The sequence below is a fragment of the Myotis yumanensis genome, unplaced genomic scaffold, assembly GCF_028538775.1.
Source record: "Myotis yumanensis isolate MYYU_CA2020_CCGP unplaced genomic scaffold, mMyoYum1.0.hap1 SCAF_2, whole genome shotgun sequence".
NCBI lineage: Eukaryota > Metazoa > Chordata > Mammalia > Chiroptera > Vespertilionidae > Myotis > Myotis yumanensis.
This window is the reverse complement of record NW_027223753.1, coordinates 29,776,391-29,797,264: the sequence shown is the minus strand read 5'-3', so window position 1 is coordinate 29,797,264 and position 20,874 is coordinate 29,776,391. Positions and strand designations below refer to the sequence as shown.

The following is a 20,874-nucleotide window of genomic DNA, read 5'->3' as shown; positions in this document are numbered from 1 at the left end:
GACGAGGAAGATAGGGAAAAGGTTGGCGTTGCAGAGGAGGAGTAAGTGTGGAGAATGACTTGTTTCATTTTGGGGGATGGAGGAGTTCATTTTGGCTGGCACAAAATGTTTGTGGGTACAGGGAGTGGCACGAAAATGAGGCTAGAAAGGTAAGCTAAAATGAGGCTAGCTAGCAAGCTATATTTAAGAGTTTGAACTTTATCTTAAAAGTAATGGGGAACGCCCTGGCCAAGTGGCTTAGTTGGTAGGAGTGCTGTCCCTTGCTCTGAAGGGCCACGGGTTCCATTCCTGGTCCTGGCACATACCCAGGTTGCAGGTTTGATCCTATTTGGGGGCACATACAGGAGGCAACCAATCGATGTTTCTCTCTCACATGAATGTTTCTCTCTCTCTCCCTCTCTCTCTCTCTCTCTTTCTCATCAGTGAAAAACATATCCTTGGATAAGGATTAAAAAAAACACAATTTTATCTCAAAGAGTTTCATTTGCAAAGCTTTGCAATTCATGGTGTGATTTTAATGTATATTAATTGCCCTCAGGAAACTCCTAGATCAAAATATAAATGAGCTACAACAAAAAGTGAAAATCTTACTAGATAAAGAGAATATACTAGAAGTGACCAGTTCTCAGCAACAACACAGAATTCAGCAACAAGAGGCCCAACTTAAACAACTGGAAAATGAAAAAAGAAAATCTGATGAGGTAAGAAAGTAAATAGACATGCTTCTCCGTTTTCCAGTTCCCAGAGAGCAGCGATTTTCAGTCGGTGTGCCACAAAAAATTTTTAAACATTCAGTACCTCACTGTTTAGTGAGGGGCATTGACTTCTTTTCCATTAGATTGTCAAATAAAAAAATGACTACAGCCAACATAACAATAGCCATCTGGTATAAATGAATCAAAATTACACTTTTTTGTGTGTCAGATCAGCAAAAACTATAATATATTTTGTGCCACAGAATTTTAGTAACTAGTGTATATGTTCCATGAGATGAAAAAGGTTGCAGATCGCTGTCATGGAGCAATAGCTAATACTTATGGAGCGCCTAGCACTTTACCCATTCGTTTAGTCAGGTTTCAGCCAGGAAAGCAGAATTTACTGTAGGTATTTTGAGCAAGAAGGGATTTAACACAAGCAATAACATGCTTATAAAACTGTTGGGAGGGAGAGTTAGGGATAAGTAGAAGATCAGAAAGAACTGCTATGGCTAGGCCACCCCAAACTCCTTGTACTTCTCAATTCTGCTATAACATTCTTTATACCAATCAGGTGGTCTCCCAAAGTACTTCAGGACAGGCAACTATAAACTATAACCTAATTGACCCTACATCATGGATATCTAATACCAGTGACAAGATTATACTGCCTTTACATCTAACCTGGTCAGATAACCAATCTTTGAGCTTCCTATATTTGAGGAGCCATTTCTAGAACCAGATACTTTATTAGACAGGATTAGCTCAGGAAAACAGCTTTCACTTTATAGACTTCGAGCTGGAAGACTTTTTTTTCCTTCTTTTGTTAATCCTCACCTGAGGATATTTTTCCACTGATTCTTTAGGGCGAGTGGGAGAGGGAAAGTCAGAGGGAAACATCAATGTGAGAGAAACACATTGATTGGTTGCCTCCTGCACGAGACCCGACCAAGGAGGGCCCCGGCCAGGGAGTTGCCTTCAACCAAGGTATGTGCCCTTGACCCAAGGCTCTATGCACTGAGCAAAACTGGCTAGGGTGAGCTGGAAGACTTTTTATATAGGTAATTAGATGCTTGCAAAACTATTGGAAAGGCTGGTGGAGCAAAAGTCAAGGCAAAGAGCTGCAGAAAATCTGAAAGAGCAGAAAATCACAGGAAGCTACTACAGTGTCAGAAGCTGGAGCCACTGTAAGCTTTTTTTCAGCAGAAAGGCTTTGTCAATTTACATTCCATCAACATCATACCTTTATTCAGCACAGAATATTCTCATTTTAAAAAATGTTTTTCACCCCTAGCTGATTTGGCTCAGTGGATAGAACGTCAGCCTGCAGACTGAAAGGTCCCAGGTTCCATTCCGGTCAAGGGCACACACCAGGGTTGCAGGCTCGATCCCCAGTAGGGGACATGCAGGAGGCAGCCAATCAATGATTCTCTCTCATCATTGATGTTTTGATTCTCTCCCTCTCCCGTACTCTCTGAAATCAATAAAAAATCAATGTTTTTCAGTATCTCAAGAGCTACCAGGAATTGTCAGAGAAGGTGTCTGGGTTGCAGCAAGAAAAGGAAGCTCTACATAAAGAATATGGGAAATTTTTGAAGCAGCTTGATGTCCATGTGAGGTAAACAAAAACAAGTTCTCTTTGTGAGGGAAATGTTTGCTTTGCCTCCAATACACCCTGCTCACTTGCCTTCAGGCTTTTTCTCCTCACTGTTTTCCTCAACCTGGACCACCCTCTCCCCATTTCAACTCTTCATTTCAAATCATACTTCTTAGACCTTCTCTAAGAAGCCTTTCTTGACACCACCAGCCTGGGCTGGGAGAAGTGTTCATTCTCTGTCTTCCTATATCGCTTAGTATATGCCTCTCTGTACTTACTTAAGAATTTGCCATGTTGTTTTGAAATAATGTGACTTATTGCCTGTCTTCCTCACCATACTGTTGACTTTTCAGGGGCGTGGGCCACAGTCTCACTCATCTTTTTATCCATAGTTCCTGGTACATAGTAGGTGCTCAATAAAAATGAGTGTTCCTGGAATTCCTGCTCTTTCATTCCATTTCCTGGTCATTCCACCAGATTCCTCCCACTCTCCTCTGCCCTGGAATGTAGCACAGTAGTTCGAGTATGGACTCTGGAGCCATACTGCCTGTTACAAATCTGGGTTCTACTAGAAAGCAGCCGTGTGACCTTGGGTGAGTTATGTAAGCTCCCCGTGTCTGAGGGCTCTCATCTGTAAAATGGGCAAAATAACAGTTATCTCGTAAAGTCGTTGTAAGAATTAAATGAAGAAACATGCAAAGTGCTTACTTAGAACAGTATCTAGCACACAGCCATTATTATATCTGTTCATTTGTCGTGTTTTCTCTATGACCAACCTCTCTGCTCTCATCTCTTAGTCTTGTTTTATTCCTTTATAGATTGAAGTTTCTTATTCTTTTATGTTCTTACCTACTATGTTGATGATGCTAATGATAATGACTGAAAAACCATTATTTACTGCTGTCTAGCAGAGAGTATTTTTCAGGTCAATAGTATTCATTATCTTGCTTTGATCATCATATTACTGAGAAATGTAGAAATCATGGCCAAGGGAGTACATGTTGTTCAGTTCATGCTGCTTACAAATCTTAGACGAGAACTCAGTCCTCTGATAACCTATGCAGTGCTCTTTCTACATTAGAGGAGGTAAGAGGATGAAGTGATGGATCTATATGTAAAATGCCACAATGCTTGTCAGAGGAATTGACATTTAATATATAATGCTGATACATGTCAGGTTAATATCAAACTCCAAAAGTAAAATTACATTTGGTTTTTAGGAGTTACATTTTCTTTAAAAATATTTTTTTATTGATTTCAGAGAGGAAGGGAGAATGAGAGAGAGATAGAAACATCAATGATGAGAGAGAATCATTGATCAGTTGCCTCCTGCAATGCCCCACACTAGGGATTGAGCCCACAACCCAGACATATGGCCTGACAAGGAATTGAACTGTGACCTCCTGGTTCATAGGTTGACGCTCAACCACTGAGCCATGCCGGCCAGGCAACAATGCAAATTTTTGGAAAAAACACACACCTAGAATCCATCCCATGTTCACTCCTTGATTTTATTATCATAGGAAGAAATATGGTTATATTCTCTTTCTCTTAATATCATCTCATAAGCATTGTTCACCGTGGCTACAGTCTTTCAATTTGCTTATTTTTTAAAGCATAATATCTCATCAAGTTGATATGTCCTTGCACCATCGGTGCCAGTTAAATTGGGTTTGATTGCTAAAGAAGACTAACAGAACCCCAGCGACAGTGCTTACAAAGGTACAGCTCTGTAGGAGAAGGCACAGTGTGGCAATAGAATGGAGTCGGGATACGCACCACACCCATGGCTCTCTCACAGCGGGCAGTCCGAGCAGTTAGGCAGGAGCCCCAGGGGTCTTCCCTCTGTAAGGGCCCTGCCTGGAAGCAACTCCTCTCGCGAGTCACGAACCACAGACATGCACTGAACACCTCACAACCAGGGATCCCAAAATGGAATCTCAACTAAGATTTTTTTTAAATGCTCTGCTGGTCATGTGAGTATATCTCCGCTATGTAACCAGCCTCAAGAGAGCCTCAAGAGCAGAGCCTTCCCGGGTTCTCCCTGAGACTGGTGCAAATCATCAATCTCATTGTTACCAATAAACAGTGCTGACAAGGTGGTGCAAACTGCCATGAAACTCCTTGGACCTACGGTTACAAAACAACACACTTGTAATCAGTATTTTCATTCCTTGACCAGCTGTTTCATTCCAAAACAGCTCAGAGCAATTCTAGGTCTGCTGGAGTCAACTCTCATAACACAGTCCTAATTTAGTGAAAATTACTCACAGGTCTGTGATCGATGTTTTTATTCGAAATAACACTGAAAAGTGTTTTTTCATTTAAAATTATTTTTATAGCCCGACCAATGTGGCTCAGCGGTTGAGCATTGACCCAGGAACTCAGAGGTCACTGGTTCAATTCCCAGTCAGGGCACATGCCCAGGTCGTGGGCTCGATCCCCAGTGGGGGGCATGCAGGAGGCAGCAGTCAGATGATATTCCTTTCTCATTGATGTTTCTCTCTCTCTATCCCTCTTTTTCCTCTCTCTCTAAAAAAATCAATAAAAACATATTTTTTAAAAATTAATTTTTATAGAATATATTCCCAGATATGGAACTACTGGCCAAAAAGCTGTAACAACAGCTTGACAAACATTCAGAAGCATCCTACCAAAATTTTGCCATCATTATATAAGAGGAGCAATTTCACCACATCCTCATTAGTATTGGGTGTTGCCATCGATGAAATTTTTGCAATATTCTTTTTTTAAATTGAGGTATAACTTACTTATAAAAATGCACAGATTTCAAATGTACAACTTGATGAGTTTCCACAAATGTATACACCGACATAACCACTACTTCAGTCAAGATACAGAACATTTCCATTACCCCTTAAAGTTCTCTCCGACTTTTTGGCAGTCGACCTGTATCTCCTGCTCCCCCACCCACTCCCAGGCATTCACTCTTCCGGTTTCTGTCTCTCCTAAAACTTCATCTAGGAGGATTCGTACTGCATGTAATCTTTTGTGTCTGAACTTCTTTTGCTTAACATGTGCTATGAATTTTAATGCTTACATTCTCATAAATTACTTCATTATTATTTTATTTTTAATTTCTTGGATGGGCAGTGAGGCTGAATATTTTTCCATGTTATTTGTCCAGTGGATCCTAACCCTAGCTGCATATGCCTGGGCCCCAACATAGATTAATGAAAGCATTATCTTCAGATAGGGCTTAGGGATTAATATTCTGCTAAAAGCTTCCCCATGTGATGCTGATGTGCATGCAGGCTGAAAACTACAGCTTTGGGAATGAAAAATGGAAGGATCTGTCAAAACTCTAGGTTCAAAAAATACAAAAACAACAAAAAAATTCCCATCAACAACAAAAACCCTCTAGGTTCATTTCTGTTTTCATTCCCCTGGTCCCCCAGTCCTGACCTTTACAGACAATGCTAATTTTTTCCATGTTTTCCCAACCACTCTTCCAGAGGAACAAATTCCTTGCTGCTTTGAGGTAAAAATAATAGAAAGACCATCTGGTTTTACTTAAACATGAGCTAAAAGCTGTCCCTAAATTTTAGAGCATCAGTATTGTGCTGCCTCAAGTGCTAGTAGTTAACAAAGCACATGTTCAACAGGCAAGTTGGCCAAGAGAACTTCTGACCAAACCCAGAGGTGTGCCAAACATCGAGCCAGCAACGGCAAGGGAAGGGCTAAGCCCTCACTTGTACTGCATCAACATACTCTTCAGACCATGCATAACACTACAGGAAGAAACCTGAACATCCAGCAATAGGAACTAGTTAGGTCTAGTATAATGCATTCATGGAACATATTATAACTGTAAGAGACGGTGGCTTTGAAGCCTAGATAGCATGGGAAAATAATTATGATATAATCAATGACAAGAGCATAAGATAAAAATTTCAATGTAGACTATGTTTAAACAAAAGATGCTTACAAAAAGACTAACAGGAAATACAACAGTATTATAATACTGATCATATTGGAAGTTGGATTTCCAAATTTTCTATAATGTAGCATGTATCAAATTTTCCTTTCTTTAAAAAAAATGTATTTTTATTGATTTCAGAGAGGAAGAGAGCGATAGAAACATCAGTGATGAGAGAGAATCATTGATCGGCTGCCTCCTGCATCCCCCTACTGGGGATCAAGCCCACAACCCAGGCATGTGCCCTGACCAGGAATCGAACCGTGACCTTCTGGGTCATGGGTCGACGCTCAACCACTGAACCACACTGGCCAGGCAAAATTTTCTTTTTAAGGCTGAATAATATTCCATTGTATGTACATACCATATCTTGTTTATCTATTCATCAGTTGGTGGAAATGTGGGTTGTTTCCACCTATTGGCTTTTGTGAATAGTGTTACTATGAACATTCATATACACGTTTTTATCCACATGTTTTCTTTTTTAAAAAATATGTTTTTATTTATTTTAGAGAGAGAGAGAGAGAGAGAGAGAGAGAAACATTGATGAGAAAGAAAAACATCAATACGCTGCCTTCTGTGCGTCCCCTACTGGGGATTGAGCCCACAACCTGGGCATGAGCCCCGACTGGGAATTGAACCAGTGACCTCTTAGTGCATGTGAAGATGCTCAACCAATTGAGCCACACCAGCTGGGCCATATGTTTTCATTTTCTTAGACTTTCTCTAGGAGTGGAACTGCTGGGTCATATGGCTCTATATTTACTCATTTGAGGAACTGCCAGGCTTTGTCCAAAGAGGCTGTACCATTTGATATTCCTAATATCAGTGTACGAGAGTTCCAATTTTCCACATCCTTGTCAGCACTTATTATTATCTTTCTTTTTTATCTTAGCCATCCTAGTGGCTATGAAGTTATATTTCATTATAGTTTTCATTTGCATTTCCTTAATAGCTAATAATGTTGAACATTTTTTCCTGTGCTTATTGGCAGTAAGATTTATGTCAGAATCAGAATAAAAGTCTTGAGCAGAGCAGAGACTTATATAGAATTTGCATTTAAAAGTCCAGACTCAAGGTAAGGACTGAGAGCAGACCTAGTTATCTGGAAAATAGACAATATTGAAGTGGGTTATATTACTACACAAGGGCATAGCTAAGAACTAGGAAATTTAAAATTGATGACTGAATCAGTGGAGCAGGGATCAGAAGTCAAGGAGTTTCCAAAATTAAACTTGTAAACATAGCTTACACTCATCAGCTCAAGACCAAGATAAGCCAGAGACTTGAGTCCATGGTGATGAATAAAAGCTGGTGTTCTCTAGATCCATTCCCCTACTTGAGGGCAAAAAGTACTGCTGAGCTGAGGCAGGACAAGTATCCCTGTCTGGTGCCAGGCCCTGACAAAGCAAGAAGAGGAAACCCAAGAGAGGTGCACATTGAGGAGGCAAAATAAAATTTCACTGTGTTCAAGTGTGCCTGTTTTCAAATTTATTTTTATAGAAACTATAATAAAAAATATTATCATCACAAAAACAAGCTTCACAGAGTCAAGAGTCACTTCGTTCACGAAGTAGAGCTTCGAGACGAGAGAATTAAACTACTTGAAAATGACATTGGAATACTGCGGCAAAAAATAGAAAAGGTGAGAGTGAAAAAGGTGTCGAGCTCACTGATGGTGCTGGTGGTCAGTCATGGAAAACCCCCTCATTTAAAAAAAATTTATTTGTGGCCTCTTCATAGCCCATGTTTTCAGGTCTTTTCTTTGCACCTTCTTTCAATAACTGTTTAAGCTCTGCCAAAAAGGAATTTAAGACTCATAGTGATGTTCAAACTGGACACTGAAAATCGTCTGCACTGCCTGCTTATAATTGTGTCTTGCCTTCAAGTGAAAATATATTTTCTTAAACACCCGTCAGCAAAGAGTGCTTCCTAATTTCTATAAGCCCTCATTTGCCTCAAACTCCCGTTAGTTTTAAATGGCTGTGAAACTAGGTCATCCCTATTCCTTTATTAATCCTTAATTAGTGCCTACAAGCTTATTTCTAAATACCCATGGTTTCCTTGTGTTTGCCTTATTGCCATTATGACTTGCTGGTGTGTGGGTAGGGAGGACATGGGGCAGGTGGATACAATCCAAGGCAGAATGGTCTTGAGATCATTAAACTACATAAATTCAAAATGGAGAGCAATGGACTCTGCCAGTAATGTTTCCCCTTCATTTTCCTCATCTGTGAAGTGGGGGAAATATATCCCTCCCTCACCAGGATTAAAATATGAAATGCCTAAAGTGGTACCTGGCCCATATAAATTTTTGTGGCCTTCTTTTTGGTGTAAAATCTCTTGGGCTCATGTTAATCAGTGGTTGCACAGTTCGCAAGAGAACTTGTTACTAGAATTGGAAATCACCCAGAGGAAGACCCACAGTGGTACAAACCTGGTGGTCCAGAGTTTATTTATTTTAGGGCCCATGGACCAGAGCCCTGAGCATTAAAAAGCTGGGCTCACTTTCTAAGCACCAAATGTCCAGAAAATAATGTCACCTTTTTGGGCTTAATTTTTCAGCCTTCTCTATATACAGTGAACCAGTTGGGTCCTCTGACTGTTGTTACCGACCAAACCAGATGTCCCCAAATATTTTACCCTATTATTGGAGCAAGTGTTCTGATTTTTTTGGTTCAAAGAAGTATGGTATTTCCAAAGGACAGGGTGTCAGTAGCCTGCCCCACTCAATTTCCTCACTAATCCAGTTTTGGCTGCATAGTGTATTATTTCGGGAAGGCTCCTTCTATTCTCAATCCTAACCATAAATGTATTTAAATAATATCAGGGGAGACTACTGTTAGACATTGAAGGGTTCTGGATGAAAGACTAAAATCTGGTTTGTTTCAGAACATAATATAATCTCCTTCTTTATAACTCTCTGATGGACAGTTTTTTCCTTTTCTTTCTTTTTTTTGAGATATAATTGACATATAACATTATATTCGTTTCAGGTATACAACATAATGATTCTGTATTTGTATATATTACAAAATGATCCCCACAATAAGTCTAGCTAACATCCAGCACCATACATCATTATGCATTTTTTTTGTGATAAGAACTTTTTAAAATGTACTCTTAGCAACTTTCAAATATAAAATGTAATATTGTTAACTATAGTCACCATGCCAGACATTGCATCTCCATGGCTCATTTATTTATAACTGGAACTTTGTGCCTTTTGACTTCCTTCACCCATTTTGCCCACTTCCCCCCTTGTCTCTGGCAACCACCAATTTGTTTTCTGTTTTTTTATTTGTTTGTTTTTTATTTAAGATTCCACATATATGGACAGTCTTTTCTGAATGTTCTATATTAGTATATTATTTTAAAGAAAGAAAGAAACTTACCCCTCTTAACTCTGTGATTCACCCCTCTGCCAGAGGTCATTCTTCTCCTACCCCCACTTCCTCCACCCTTGGCAGGTGAGGAACACACATGAAAAGCTTTCACCTGCTACTATTTTGTTGTTGTTAATCCTCACCAAGGATATTTTTCCATAAAAATACAGGATATTTTTAGAGAGAGTGGAAGGGAGGGGGAGAGACACAGAGAGAGAAACATTGATGTGTCATCAATTGGTTGCCTCTTGCACGCACCCCGGCCAGGGCCAGGATGGAGCCTGCAACCGACCGAGGTATGTGCCTAACCGGAATTGAACCTGGGCTGACACTCTATGCACTGAACCAAACTGGCGAGGGCCTTGCTACTATTGACAGTAACTGGTGAAATGAGAAGGGAACTTTTACACTTTTGAGCTCCTAAAGTCTTCAACAACAGATATTTACTAATATCTACTGACTCACTATAAGAATGTTGGTGCTTTTTTCACAAAAAATACTCCTTTTCGTTTTAGCTACTTCACTAGCTATTGTTTTCAGGGGAAATCGTTGGTAGAAAATGAAGCATGGTGCCCAGCTAGAAATCATTTCAACATCCTCACTGCAGGAATCTTATTAGTGCCTGGCTGACATGCTTGACTTGCCAACCCAACTGAGATCTTGATACCGGTTGCCAAGTCAGGTGGCTGAATTCCCATCTTCCTCTCTTTGCCTTAAAAATACTATAACTACAAAGCAAGTGGAAATCCATTATGGGGAATTTTTTTTCAATCTGGAGCTTCAAAGAATTCAGTTGTATTTGTCTGTGATTTGATATTAATGTAGTTAGAATATAGTTGAGATCATTGGGACCTTATTAGAAGTTGAGTGCTCAGATAACCTAAAAGAATGAGTAAATATCCAAACAAAATACATGACATAAGTACCCAAAAATATATAGAACAATCTAGCTGACAATGTCAGCAAAAAGGTGAAAACAGCCTAGACCACAAGAGAGAAAAAGTGAATAAGGGAAATTTGCTATTGGAGTTATAACCAGGCTGATGTTCTTAAACGGATCATTTTTCTTCCTGTGGTAATGAGGGGGCTTTTGCTTTTACTCATAGGAGAAGGCATTCCAGGACCAGGTCACCGCCCAAAATGATAACCTGCTCCTAGAAAATAGGAAGCTTCTGGAGCAGCTCATGGAGCAAGAAAAATTGATCCATGACAACAAATGCATGATATCGTCTGTTCAGCACAGGTGGGTGTGGTCCTGCCACAGTTGCCAGAGAACTCTAAAGGAGATGTTTCTCCCTCAACAGAGAGATGCTTCCTGAGACTGTCCTTTGAGCTTATGTCCTATCTCATCACTGTTGCTCTGCCGTCTGCTGTTTTCAGCAGTTCATACAAGGGGCAGAAGTTGTGAAACCACAGAGAAAAATATCATGGAGAAGGTGGGCTGGCCATTCAGGTAGGCTCATTCATGATGGCATTGCCTCCTTGAGGACCCACTATGCCCATTCTGGCCTACCACTTTGTGTGTGTTGACACTCATTTTTATCATTTGATACCTATGGAATCAAGGTAGACCAAGAGAGAAACGGGCTCACACTAGTAACTTAAATTCATGAAACTCACAGGCTACCAATGCATTCATTTGTGAGGAGAATATTCTCAGCAGATAAGAATTCACAGATCAGCTAGCTCAAGCATTCTCTCCTCTATAGGAAACCTTAATTCCATCAAAAGTTTCCTCAGAGCACAGAATCAGAGCAAAGAGAGTGGGTTGATCTTAACAGACAGTATCACCAATAGTACCTATACTAATTAACACTTTTTTGAGCATTTGCTATATGCTAGGCACTGTACAAAGCTATCTCTAAATATATTTATTTTGTCTTCATACCAATGCCAGGAGGGAGACACTATTCTAACCTATTTTATGGGTGAGAAGCTGAGGTCCAGATTGGTTAGGGAACTCACCCAGTTTAGTCAGTGTCAGGGCAGCCTGACACCAGACCTCACGGCACTGCAGCCTGAGGAGAAATCTGCCAAGCAAAGTAGAACTTTCCCTTCCACTGACATGGATACATGCTGCTCCAGGCAGGCATGGAGAAGCTCTGATGATCTTTTACTATCTATTTACCCCCTTTTATATATTCCACATAATTTATTGCCCTTCTCAAACTATACCCTTGCTTCTGACCGTCTCAACACAATTGACTCTTTAAAATGCAACTCAGCTCACTGAAATTCCTCTTGCTGTGTCTCCCCATTAATAATGTCCCTGTCTTGCCCTAACTGGTTTGGCTCAGTGGATAGAGCATTGGCCTGCGGATTGAAAGGTCCCAGGTTTGATTCCAGTCATGGGCATGTACCTTGGTTGCGGGCACATCCCCAGTAGGAGGTGTGCAGGAGGCAGCTGATCGATGTTTCTAACTCTATCTCTCTCCCTTCCTCTCTGTAAAAAATCAATAAAATATATTTTAAAAAATAAAATAATGTCCCTGTTTTGCCCTCCTGAAGATACATTTGGTCACCTGGACTTGACTTATGTTTTCCTTAGAGTAAGCGTCTCTACGGGAGTTTTCCTCATTGTACAGATGAGGAAACAGGCTCATATTTAGTCATTTGCCCTGGTCGCACAGCTAGTAAGTGGCAAAACTCAAACATAAACCTCTGATTAAAACGACTGCACTCTCATGTGTCCTGTATAAACTGCAGCCCTGCTGAGTGGGCCTGGCAATGCCGTGAGGACCTCGGGCTTTACAAGTTTGAAAGTTCTGGGTTGGCATCCCAGCTCTATGACTTTCTAGTTTTATCTTCTTACACAAATTACTGTCCCCTCTCTGAGCTTCAGTTTCATCACCTGTAAAATAGGCTTCATAACAATATCTTGTGACGTTGTTGTGATGATTATACGAGCTAATTGAGGCCCCGTGCACGAATTTGTGCACCAGTGGGGTCCCTCGGCCTGGTCTGCAGAATTGGGCTGAAACTGGCTCTTCAACATCCCCCGAGGGACCCTGGATTGCGAGAGGGCGCAGGCCAGGCCGAGGGACCCCACAGGTGCACAATCGGGGCCGGGAAGGGACGCAGGAGGGCTCCAGTGAGTGTCTGGCCAGTCCTTCTCAGTCCTGATTGGATGGACCCCAGCAGCAAGCTAACCTACCAGTTGGAGCATCTGCCCCCTGGTAGTCAATGCACGTCATAGTAAGCAGTTGAGCTGCCTTAGCATATCATTAACATATTATGCTTTGATTGGTTGAATGGATGACTGGCCGACCAGACACTTAGCATATTAGGCTTTTATTATATAGGAATACATGAAAAGTTTGAAGTGCTTTCTGTGTGAATAGGTTCCAGTGCCTAAGTACATGGTAAGTACTCAGTAAATGGTTGCTGCTGCTGCTACTAATGTATGGGATGATTGCATGAGATCAAACCAGATGCAGGCTGTGTTGTTACTGTCTTTGAAGGGATGCAGAGTCTCCTCTTTCAGTTCCACTCCTAAATGGGATCATATCCTTCCTGATGTGACTCAAGGGCTAGAACTATGCCTTTCATTCTCTTGCACATAGTATGTCTCTGCTCTCAGTAGGTATTGAATGACTATGTACAGGCCAGAAGCTTATTAATTTTCACTTGGTATGTTGGTTCTAAAATCTGGACAGTGGGCTAAGACCCAGAGCTAGTGGGAAGTGGGACATAGTTTTTAATAATAATGTAGAAATTTTAAGTCATGCCTCTGATTTATTCCATTCTTAGAGTACTTTTCCTGGATAAAGAAAATAAGCAATTACAGGAAAACAGTCTCCAGCTCACAGAACAGGTTGGCCTCTTAGAACGCATTATAAGAAGCATCCAGACTTGCAGAAGAGAGGTAAGATATGAGCTTCCTGGTAGATGTTTGATATGAAGTTTAGGTTGTTACGGTTGCTCTGCTCTCTCTTCCCTTCATCTTCTTTATATGGCTGTCGCCTGAACTTGGCCTCATGGTGGACTGTGGTAGAGAGGCTCATTGCCTGCACACCAGGGCAGCAGCCTCTGAGTCTGTTCTTGGCCAGCTTTGCTCTTTATTGGATCAGCTTTTACTAAACACTCTCCTTCTGTGTGGTCCCAGGGCAAGGTGTGCATGCCTCATAACTTCTTCCTTAACACACTCCATTGTCATTGCCCTTTTACTTCTTCTCCAGCTCATCAACTCCGCGATGAGATCCTGGATCAAAGATTGTTATCTTATCTGTAATTGTATCTATGCACAGGTGCTCCATAAATATTTGGGAATGAATTAATGTTCAATGTCTTCACATGTATGCCTCATTCTCGACAACCCTGTTTGCCATGTATAGTTCCAGTCCAATCTGAGAGATGAGCAAATCTGAGGTTCAGAGAGGTAAAGTGAAGCTAGTCTGGTCTGGCAAGAAGTCAAACCTAAGGAAAACATCTGAGTCAGATAAAAGCAATTATGTTACAAAAATCCAAGCAGACAGGTAGTATAGGTTCAGACAAGGTCCAGTGTCTGGTTGGTGAGCGAGTCAGCAAGAGGAATTTCAATGAGCTGAGTTGCATTTTAAATCCAGGACAGAGACTTCCTTGCTTTCTTCCCTGGCTTGTATCTTAGGTTATATGTTTCTTCCCAGGGTACTTATAATATTATTCCTAATCATGAAAACTTTAAGATCTACTCTCTTAACAACTTTCAAATATACAGTATTGTTAACTATAGTCATCATGTTGTACATTACATCCCAGAATTTATCATGTAACTGCAAGTGTGTACCTTTTGACCATCTTTACCTAATTCCCCTACCCCCTACCTCTAGCAACCACAGATCTTATCTCTGTTGCTGTGAGTTTGTTCATGAGATTTCACATACAAGTGAGATCATATGGTATTTGTTTTTCTCTGACTTATTCCACTTAGCATAATGTCCTTAAAGTCTACCCATGTTATCACAAATGGCAGGATTTCCTTCTTTTTTATGGCTGGATAGTATTCCATATTGTGTGTGTTTGTGTGTGTGCTTAACAATTTCTTTATTAATTCATCCATAATGGATACTTGGTGGCTTCCATGTCTTGGCTATTGTAAATAATGCTGCACTTAACATGGAGTGCAGATGTGTCTTCAGGGTAGTGATTTTGATTCCTTTGGATAAATACCCAGAGTGGAATTACTGGGTCATATAGTTCTATTTTTAATTTTTTAAAATATTTTTTTATTGATTTCAGAGAGGAAGGGAGAGGGAGAGATAGAAACATCGGTGAGAGAAAATCATTGATAGGCTGCCTTCTGCACACCCCACACTGGGGATCAAGCCCGTAACACTGGCAATGCCCTTGACCGGAATCGAACTCAGGACCCTTCAGTCTGCAGGCTGGTGCTCTGTCCACTGAGCCAAACAAGCTAGGGCTCTTTTTAGTTTTTTGAGGAACCTCCAAACTGTTTTCCATAGTAGCTACCCCAATTTATATTCCTACAAATAGTGCACGAGGGTTCCTTTTTCTCCACATCCTCATCAGCATTTACCACCTCTTGTCAAACAGGTGTGAGGTGAGGAGATTACATTTTTAACAAAAAAAAAAATCTATAATAATAAAAGCATAGTATGCTAATTAGACCAGACGTCCTTCCGGACGACCTTCTGGATGAAGCCAGGGCTGCAGCCACGGATTGAGGCAGCTGTGAGGGAGGGAGGGGTTGAAGGAAGGAGGGGTCCAGGCAGCCGCTGTGGCTGGGAAGGCCTACTCTTGTACAAATTTCGTGCATCGAGCCTCTAGTATATATACAAAGCATAGTTCTAGGATCATAATGACAATGGTTTATCATTACAAATTTTAAATTAATGCTTTCTTGTCCTTTAGGAAACAATACTGGCTGGCATCTCTGAATATGACCCATTGAATAAAATCTTGCCCCTACCAAACTCCAGGTTAGTAAAGTCAAGACAATCATCTGTGACTGAGAGTCAGGGCTGACTAACCAGTCGTGAGTTGCTGGCTTGAGAAAGCATCGAATTTAGGGGTAACTTCCTCTATATATAGTATTTAAACCTTCCAGTTCCTTCTCTCCTCACCACTGCTTCACCCCCACACCTAATAGAATCCTGACTCACGGTAGAAGATAATCCATAAACATAAAGGTAATTTTATTTGGCTGTCTTTGTGTTTGACAATTGTCAAAACTGAAATCCTATTGAAGCCTTATCCCCTGTTACCCCAAAATGCTGTCAAGAGATCCCATGCACCTAAAGTTCTCACAGGTGGCCTTTCTTAGTTTTTCTGTAACAGGTTTGGTAGAGTCAGTTGGAAGTCTTTAAGAAACTAAAGAACACAAGTCAGAAGAAGCAGTGGCAAACCCCAAGTCCCTCGAGTCTCTTTCCTGTTCACAGAATTCTGAAGCTGGATACATACATACACTGTGGATTCTCTGAAAAAAAGTACATCACATCTACGAACAAGTCCAAAAGTCAGAACTATAAAATCGCTGATGTCTAAAACTAGACTCATCAACGCTGCTCATTTAAAGCTTGGACATGAAGGTGGAACATGACATGGAGAAGTTATAATAGATTTCCTGCTGGACATCAACCAGGAATCTTCAAAATTGCTGATAAATTCATTAAACCAGTTCTAAATATAGATTTTTCAAGTTTGCTTGATATTGATCAATATAGTGACTTAAGTTGGTGCTTTAATTAGGTTTCTATTCAGCAGAACACATACATGGCTAATTCAGCATTCTTTCGTATTTTCATGGGTATTTCCTTACTTTTTAAAATTAAAAACAATGTAATCACATTAAAGCAAGTATTTTAAAAAGAAGAAAAAAACCCTTTTATAATCGCACATTCTTAACACTACTGTTTTCATTTTGGAGTTATTCTGGTTCTTATTCATGTATCTTAATGGTTATTATATTACATTTTCATAGTCTTATTTTTAATTTAATATACCATAAAACATTCTCCCATATTTAAACACTTTACAATTATTCTTTCAGTAGCCAGGATATTCTATCATGTTCATGGTCTATAAATTTTCTTGTTATTTGACATCCAAGCTGTTTCTACTTTTTCACTATTTGAAGATTATGCTGCAGTGAAAGTCTTTGTGAATTAGCTCCTTTCTTCTCTTAAATTAATCCAGAAAATAAATTACAAGGTTGGCATAATTGGGTTAAAGGATATAAATGTTATATAGTTTTGGTACAATACTTATCTTCATTGCTTTTTAAAAAAAGATTGTATCAATATACTGTTTCTACAGTCAACCTCTAAGCCTCAATTTTATTTATTAATTTTTTTTATTGATTTCAGAGAGGAAGGGAGAGAGGGCGACATACAGAAACATCAAAGATGAGAGAGAATCATTGACCAGCTGCCTCCTCCTGCACGCCCCCCAACTGGGGACCGAGCCCACAACCCAAGCATGTGCTCTGACTGGTAATCGAACCAGTGACCTCCTGGTTCCAAGGTTGACGCTCATCCTCTGAGCCACACTGCCAGGCAAGCTTCAATTTCTTGATGCATAAAATGGAACAATAGTAGTTCCTATCTCATAGAGTTGTGAGGACCAAATGAAATGAAGTGTGTATTTTGCACTGAAAAATTGCTTAATAAGTGCTGAAGATCATTTATTTTTACTTGCAGTTTGAGTGTACTAGTTTTTCTTTTTCTTTTTTTTTTAAATATATTTTATTGATTTTTTACAGAGAGGAAGAGAGAGGGATAGAGAGTTAGAAACATCGATGAGAGGGAAACATCGATCAGCTGCCTCTTGCACTCCTCCTACTGGGGATGTGCCCACAACCAAGGTACATGCCCTTGGCCGGAATCAAATCTGGGACCCTTCAGTCTGCAGGCCGATGCTCTATCCACTGAGCCAAACCGGTCAGGGCTGAGTGTACTAGTTTTTCTACAGTCTCATCAACATTGGATATTATCGACCGGGAAGATGGCGGCATAGGTAAACACCGGAGACTGCCGCCGTGGACAACCACTTCAAAAATACAACTAAAAGTCGGAGCGGACATCAACCAGAACCACGGGAAGGCTGGCTGAGGAGAGTCTCTTCAACTAGAAGCAAAAACAACAGCATTCCGACGCTCAGCGGAGGCGCAGTGTGGAAAATTTAAAGGTACGGTGGTGCGGCGGTGCGCGCGCAAAGCGGGCTGGCGGCTGAGGGCGCGACTGTCGTTTTCAATCAGGAGCGAGTCTCAGACTCTGGGCTACAGATCCGGGCGAGTCTCTAGGGACCCAGACTCAAACGGGAGAAGCGGGACTGTCTGGCTACGGCCCCTCCGAGGTTTGCAGCGGTTGTTGGGACAGAGAGGCAGAGCCCCTGGGGACGGACTGAGAGCGGCCATAGCGGCTCCCTCCCCCCGCCCTGTTGAGCCCGCCCCGCCCAGGCCCTGCGCACAACCATTTGCCGACCGCCTCAGGCAAAGGCTGGAATAGCGCCTCCCCAGAAGACAGACGTTTTCCACAGCTGATTCCTACAGCCAGTCGGCCTGGTGGTCAAATCCCTCTAGTGTTAACTACAACAATTAAGGCTTGGCTAGAACAAGACTACGCACAGAGACCACAAGCGGGGGCACCAAGAAAGCATATAAGATGCGGAGACAAAAAAACATGACAGAAATGGAAGATATGGAGCTAAGAATCGCAATTTTGAGGGCTTGCCATAAATTTGTGCAGAGCCTCACGAAAACTAATGAGACCCTCGATGCTACGATAAAGAAATTAGAAAGTAAGCATACACGGACTGAAATAAAGAATATTATACCCAATAGCAGACCAGAGGAGCACAAGAATCAAACCAAAGATTCGACAAAAAACACCCAATTGGAAAAGCAAAATGAAAAAAGAATCCGAAAGTGTGAAGATAGTGTAAGGAGCCTCTGGGACAGCTTTAAGCGGTCTAATATCAGAATTATTGGAGTGCCAGAAGATGAGAGACAGCAAGATATTGAAAACCTATTTCAAGAAATAATGGCAGAAAACTTCCCCCACCTGGAGAAAGAAATGGACTTACAGGTCCAAGAAGCGCAGAGAACCCCAAACAAAAGGAATCCAAAGAGGACCACACCAAGACACATCATCATTAAAATGCCAAGAGCAAAAGACAAAGAGAAAATCTTAAAAGCAGCAAGAGAAAGAGGCTCAATTACCTACAAGGGAATACCCATACGACTGTCAGCTGATTTCTCAACAGAAACTTTGCAGGCCAGAAGGGAATGGCAAGAAATTTTCAAAGTGCTGAATACCAAGAACCTACAACCAAGATTACTTTATCCAGCAAAGCTATCATTCAGAATTGAAGGTCAGATAAAGAGCTTCACAGATAAGGAAAAACTAAAGGAGTTCATCACCGCCAAACCAGTATTATATGAAATGCTGAAAGGTATCCTTTAAGAAGAGGAAGAAGAAGAAAAAGGTAAAGATACAAATTAGGAACAACAAATATGCATCTATCAACAAATGAATCTAAGAATCAAGAGAATAAATAACCTGATGTACAGAATGAACTGGTGATTATAATGAATCAGGGACATAGAAAGGGAATGGACTGACTATTCTTAGGGGAAAAGAGGTGTGGGAGATGCGGGAAGTGACTGGACAAAAATCATGCACCTATGGATGAACTCAGCGGGTGGGGAGTGAGGGTGGAGGGTGGGGTGGGAGCTGGAAGGAGGGGAGTTATGGGGGGAAAAAAGAGGAACAAATGTAATAATCTGAACAATAAAGATTTAAAAAAAAAAGAAAACAAGTGGAGGAGAAAAATATATGAAAATATTGTTGAAAAGAAATAAAATAATACAAACTAAAAAAAAAAAAACGGATATTATCAATTAAAATTTTTATTCTAAAATACTTGGTATAGCCCAGCCAGTGTGGCGCAGAGGTTGAGCATTGACCTATGAACCAGGAGATCATGGTTCAATTCCAAGTCAGGGCATATGCCCAGGTTTTGGGCTCAAATCCTTGTGTGGGGTGTGCAGGAGGCATATGACCGATAATTCTCTCTCATCATTGATTTTTTTCTCTCTCTCCCTCTCCCTTCCTCTCTGAAATCAATAAAAATATATTAAAAATACTTAGTATAAAACTATACTGAAGGGTGATTTCTGCTGCTGCTTCTTCCCCCTTTCCCTCCTTCTCCATCTTCAATTGGAGATAGAGAGGGGGAGGGAAAAACACAGAAATAAAGAGACCCCAGCCGAAACCAGTTTGGCTCAGTGGATAGAGCGTCGGCCTGCGGACTGAAAGGTCCCAGGTTCGATTCCGGTCAAGGGCATGTACCTGGGTTGCGGGCACATCTCCAGTAGGAGATGTGCAGGAGGCAGCTGACCGATGTTTCTCTCTCATCGATGTTTCTGACTCTCTATCTCTCTCCCTTCCTCTCTGTAAAAAATCAATAAAATATATTTAAAAAAAAAAAAAAAAAAAGAGACCCCATAAGTTGAGACATACTGAATTTTTATGTGCAACCCCTGCCTCCTCGGACCACCAACTAAAAAGGATGATCAAAGGATATAGGAAATAATAGGTATGAATGCATGCTCTGACTCCAAATCTTGCCCACATTCACCTTCCTTCACTCAATTCATTGAATCCATTATTGAATTCCTATTTCTACTTTTTCACTATTTAAAGATTATGCTAGCCCTAGCCGGTTTGGCTCAGTGGATAGAGCGTCAGCCTGCAGACTGAAAGGTCCCAGGTTCGATTCTGGTCAAGGGCATGTACCTGGGTTGCGGGCACATCCCCAGTGGGGAGTGTGCAGGAGGCAGCTGAATCAATGTTTCTTTCTCATCGATGTTTCTAACTCTCCCTCTCCTTTCCTCTCTGTAAAAAATCAATAAAATATATTTTTTTTAAAAAAAGATTATGCTGCTGTGAAAGTCTACTATTCAATAGTAGACACTAGGCACACCTGTGAAGACAGACAAGGAGAGTCTCTGCTTTCATAGTTAATATGCTATTAGGTTGGAAGGTATGCTTGTGTGGCAGGGGGTGAGGTGGAGAAACTGACCATATAATTTTGGATGGTAAGTGGCATGAATAAAATAAATCACTGCTGTATTTGTATAAAAGACCACTTTAGATTGGATGCAATGTTCCCATCTAAGTGAGACGTAAACTACAAGGCACACTCCCCGCCCCCATTAGGATCTAGAAAAGTATTAAAGACAGTTAACAGCTAGTACCAGGTCCTTAAGAGGGGACAATAGTTCCCCTTATCTGAGGTGGATACATTCCAAAACCC

The 20,874-nt window shown here is 40.9% G+C and overlaps 1 protein-coding gene across 3 annotated transcripts in view; it reads left to right on the top strand.

The window, feature by feature from the left end:
* The window catches only part of CCDC30 (coiled-coil domain containing 30), a 72,584-nt gene extending 56,137 nt beyond the window's left edge, over positions 1 to 16,447 (top strand). The window contains exons 17-23 of one of the 3 annotated variants that reach the window (XM_070404982.1): positions 539 to 701; positions 2,201 to 2,313; positions 7,736 to 7,877; positions 10,725 to 10,861; positions 13,369 to 13,483; positions 15,469 to 15,536; positions 15,996 to 16,447. In XM_070404982.1, coding sequence (XP_070261083.1) covers positions 539 to 701; positions 2,201 to 2,313; positions 7,736 to 7,877; positions 10,725 to 10,861; positions 13,369 to 13,483; positions 15,469 to 15,536; positions 15,996 to 16,101 — 844 coding nt within the window. In that variant the 3' untranslated portion in view covers positions 16,102 to 16,447. Of the gene's footprint in view, positions 1 to 538; positions 702 to 2,200; positions 2,314 to 7,735; positions 7,878 to 10,724; positions 10,862 to 13,368; positions 13,484 to 15,468; positions 15,537 to 15,880 lie in introns of those variants that run through there. The other 2 variants (XM_070404983.1, XM_070404984.1) reach the window with 2 other exon arrangements.
* Positions 16,448 to 20,874: the final 4,427 nt, after the last annotated feature.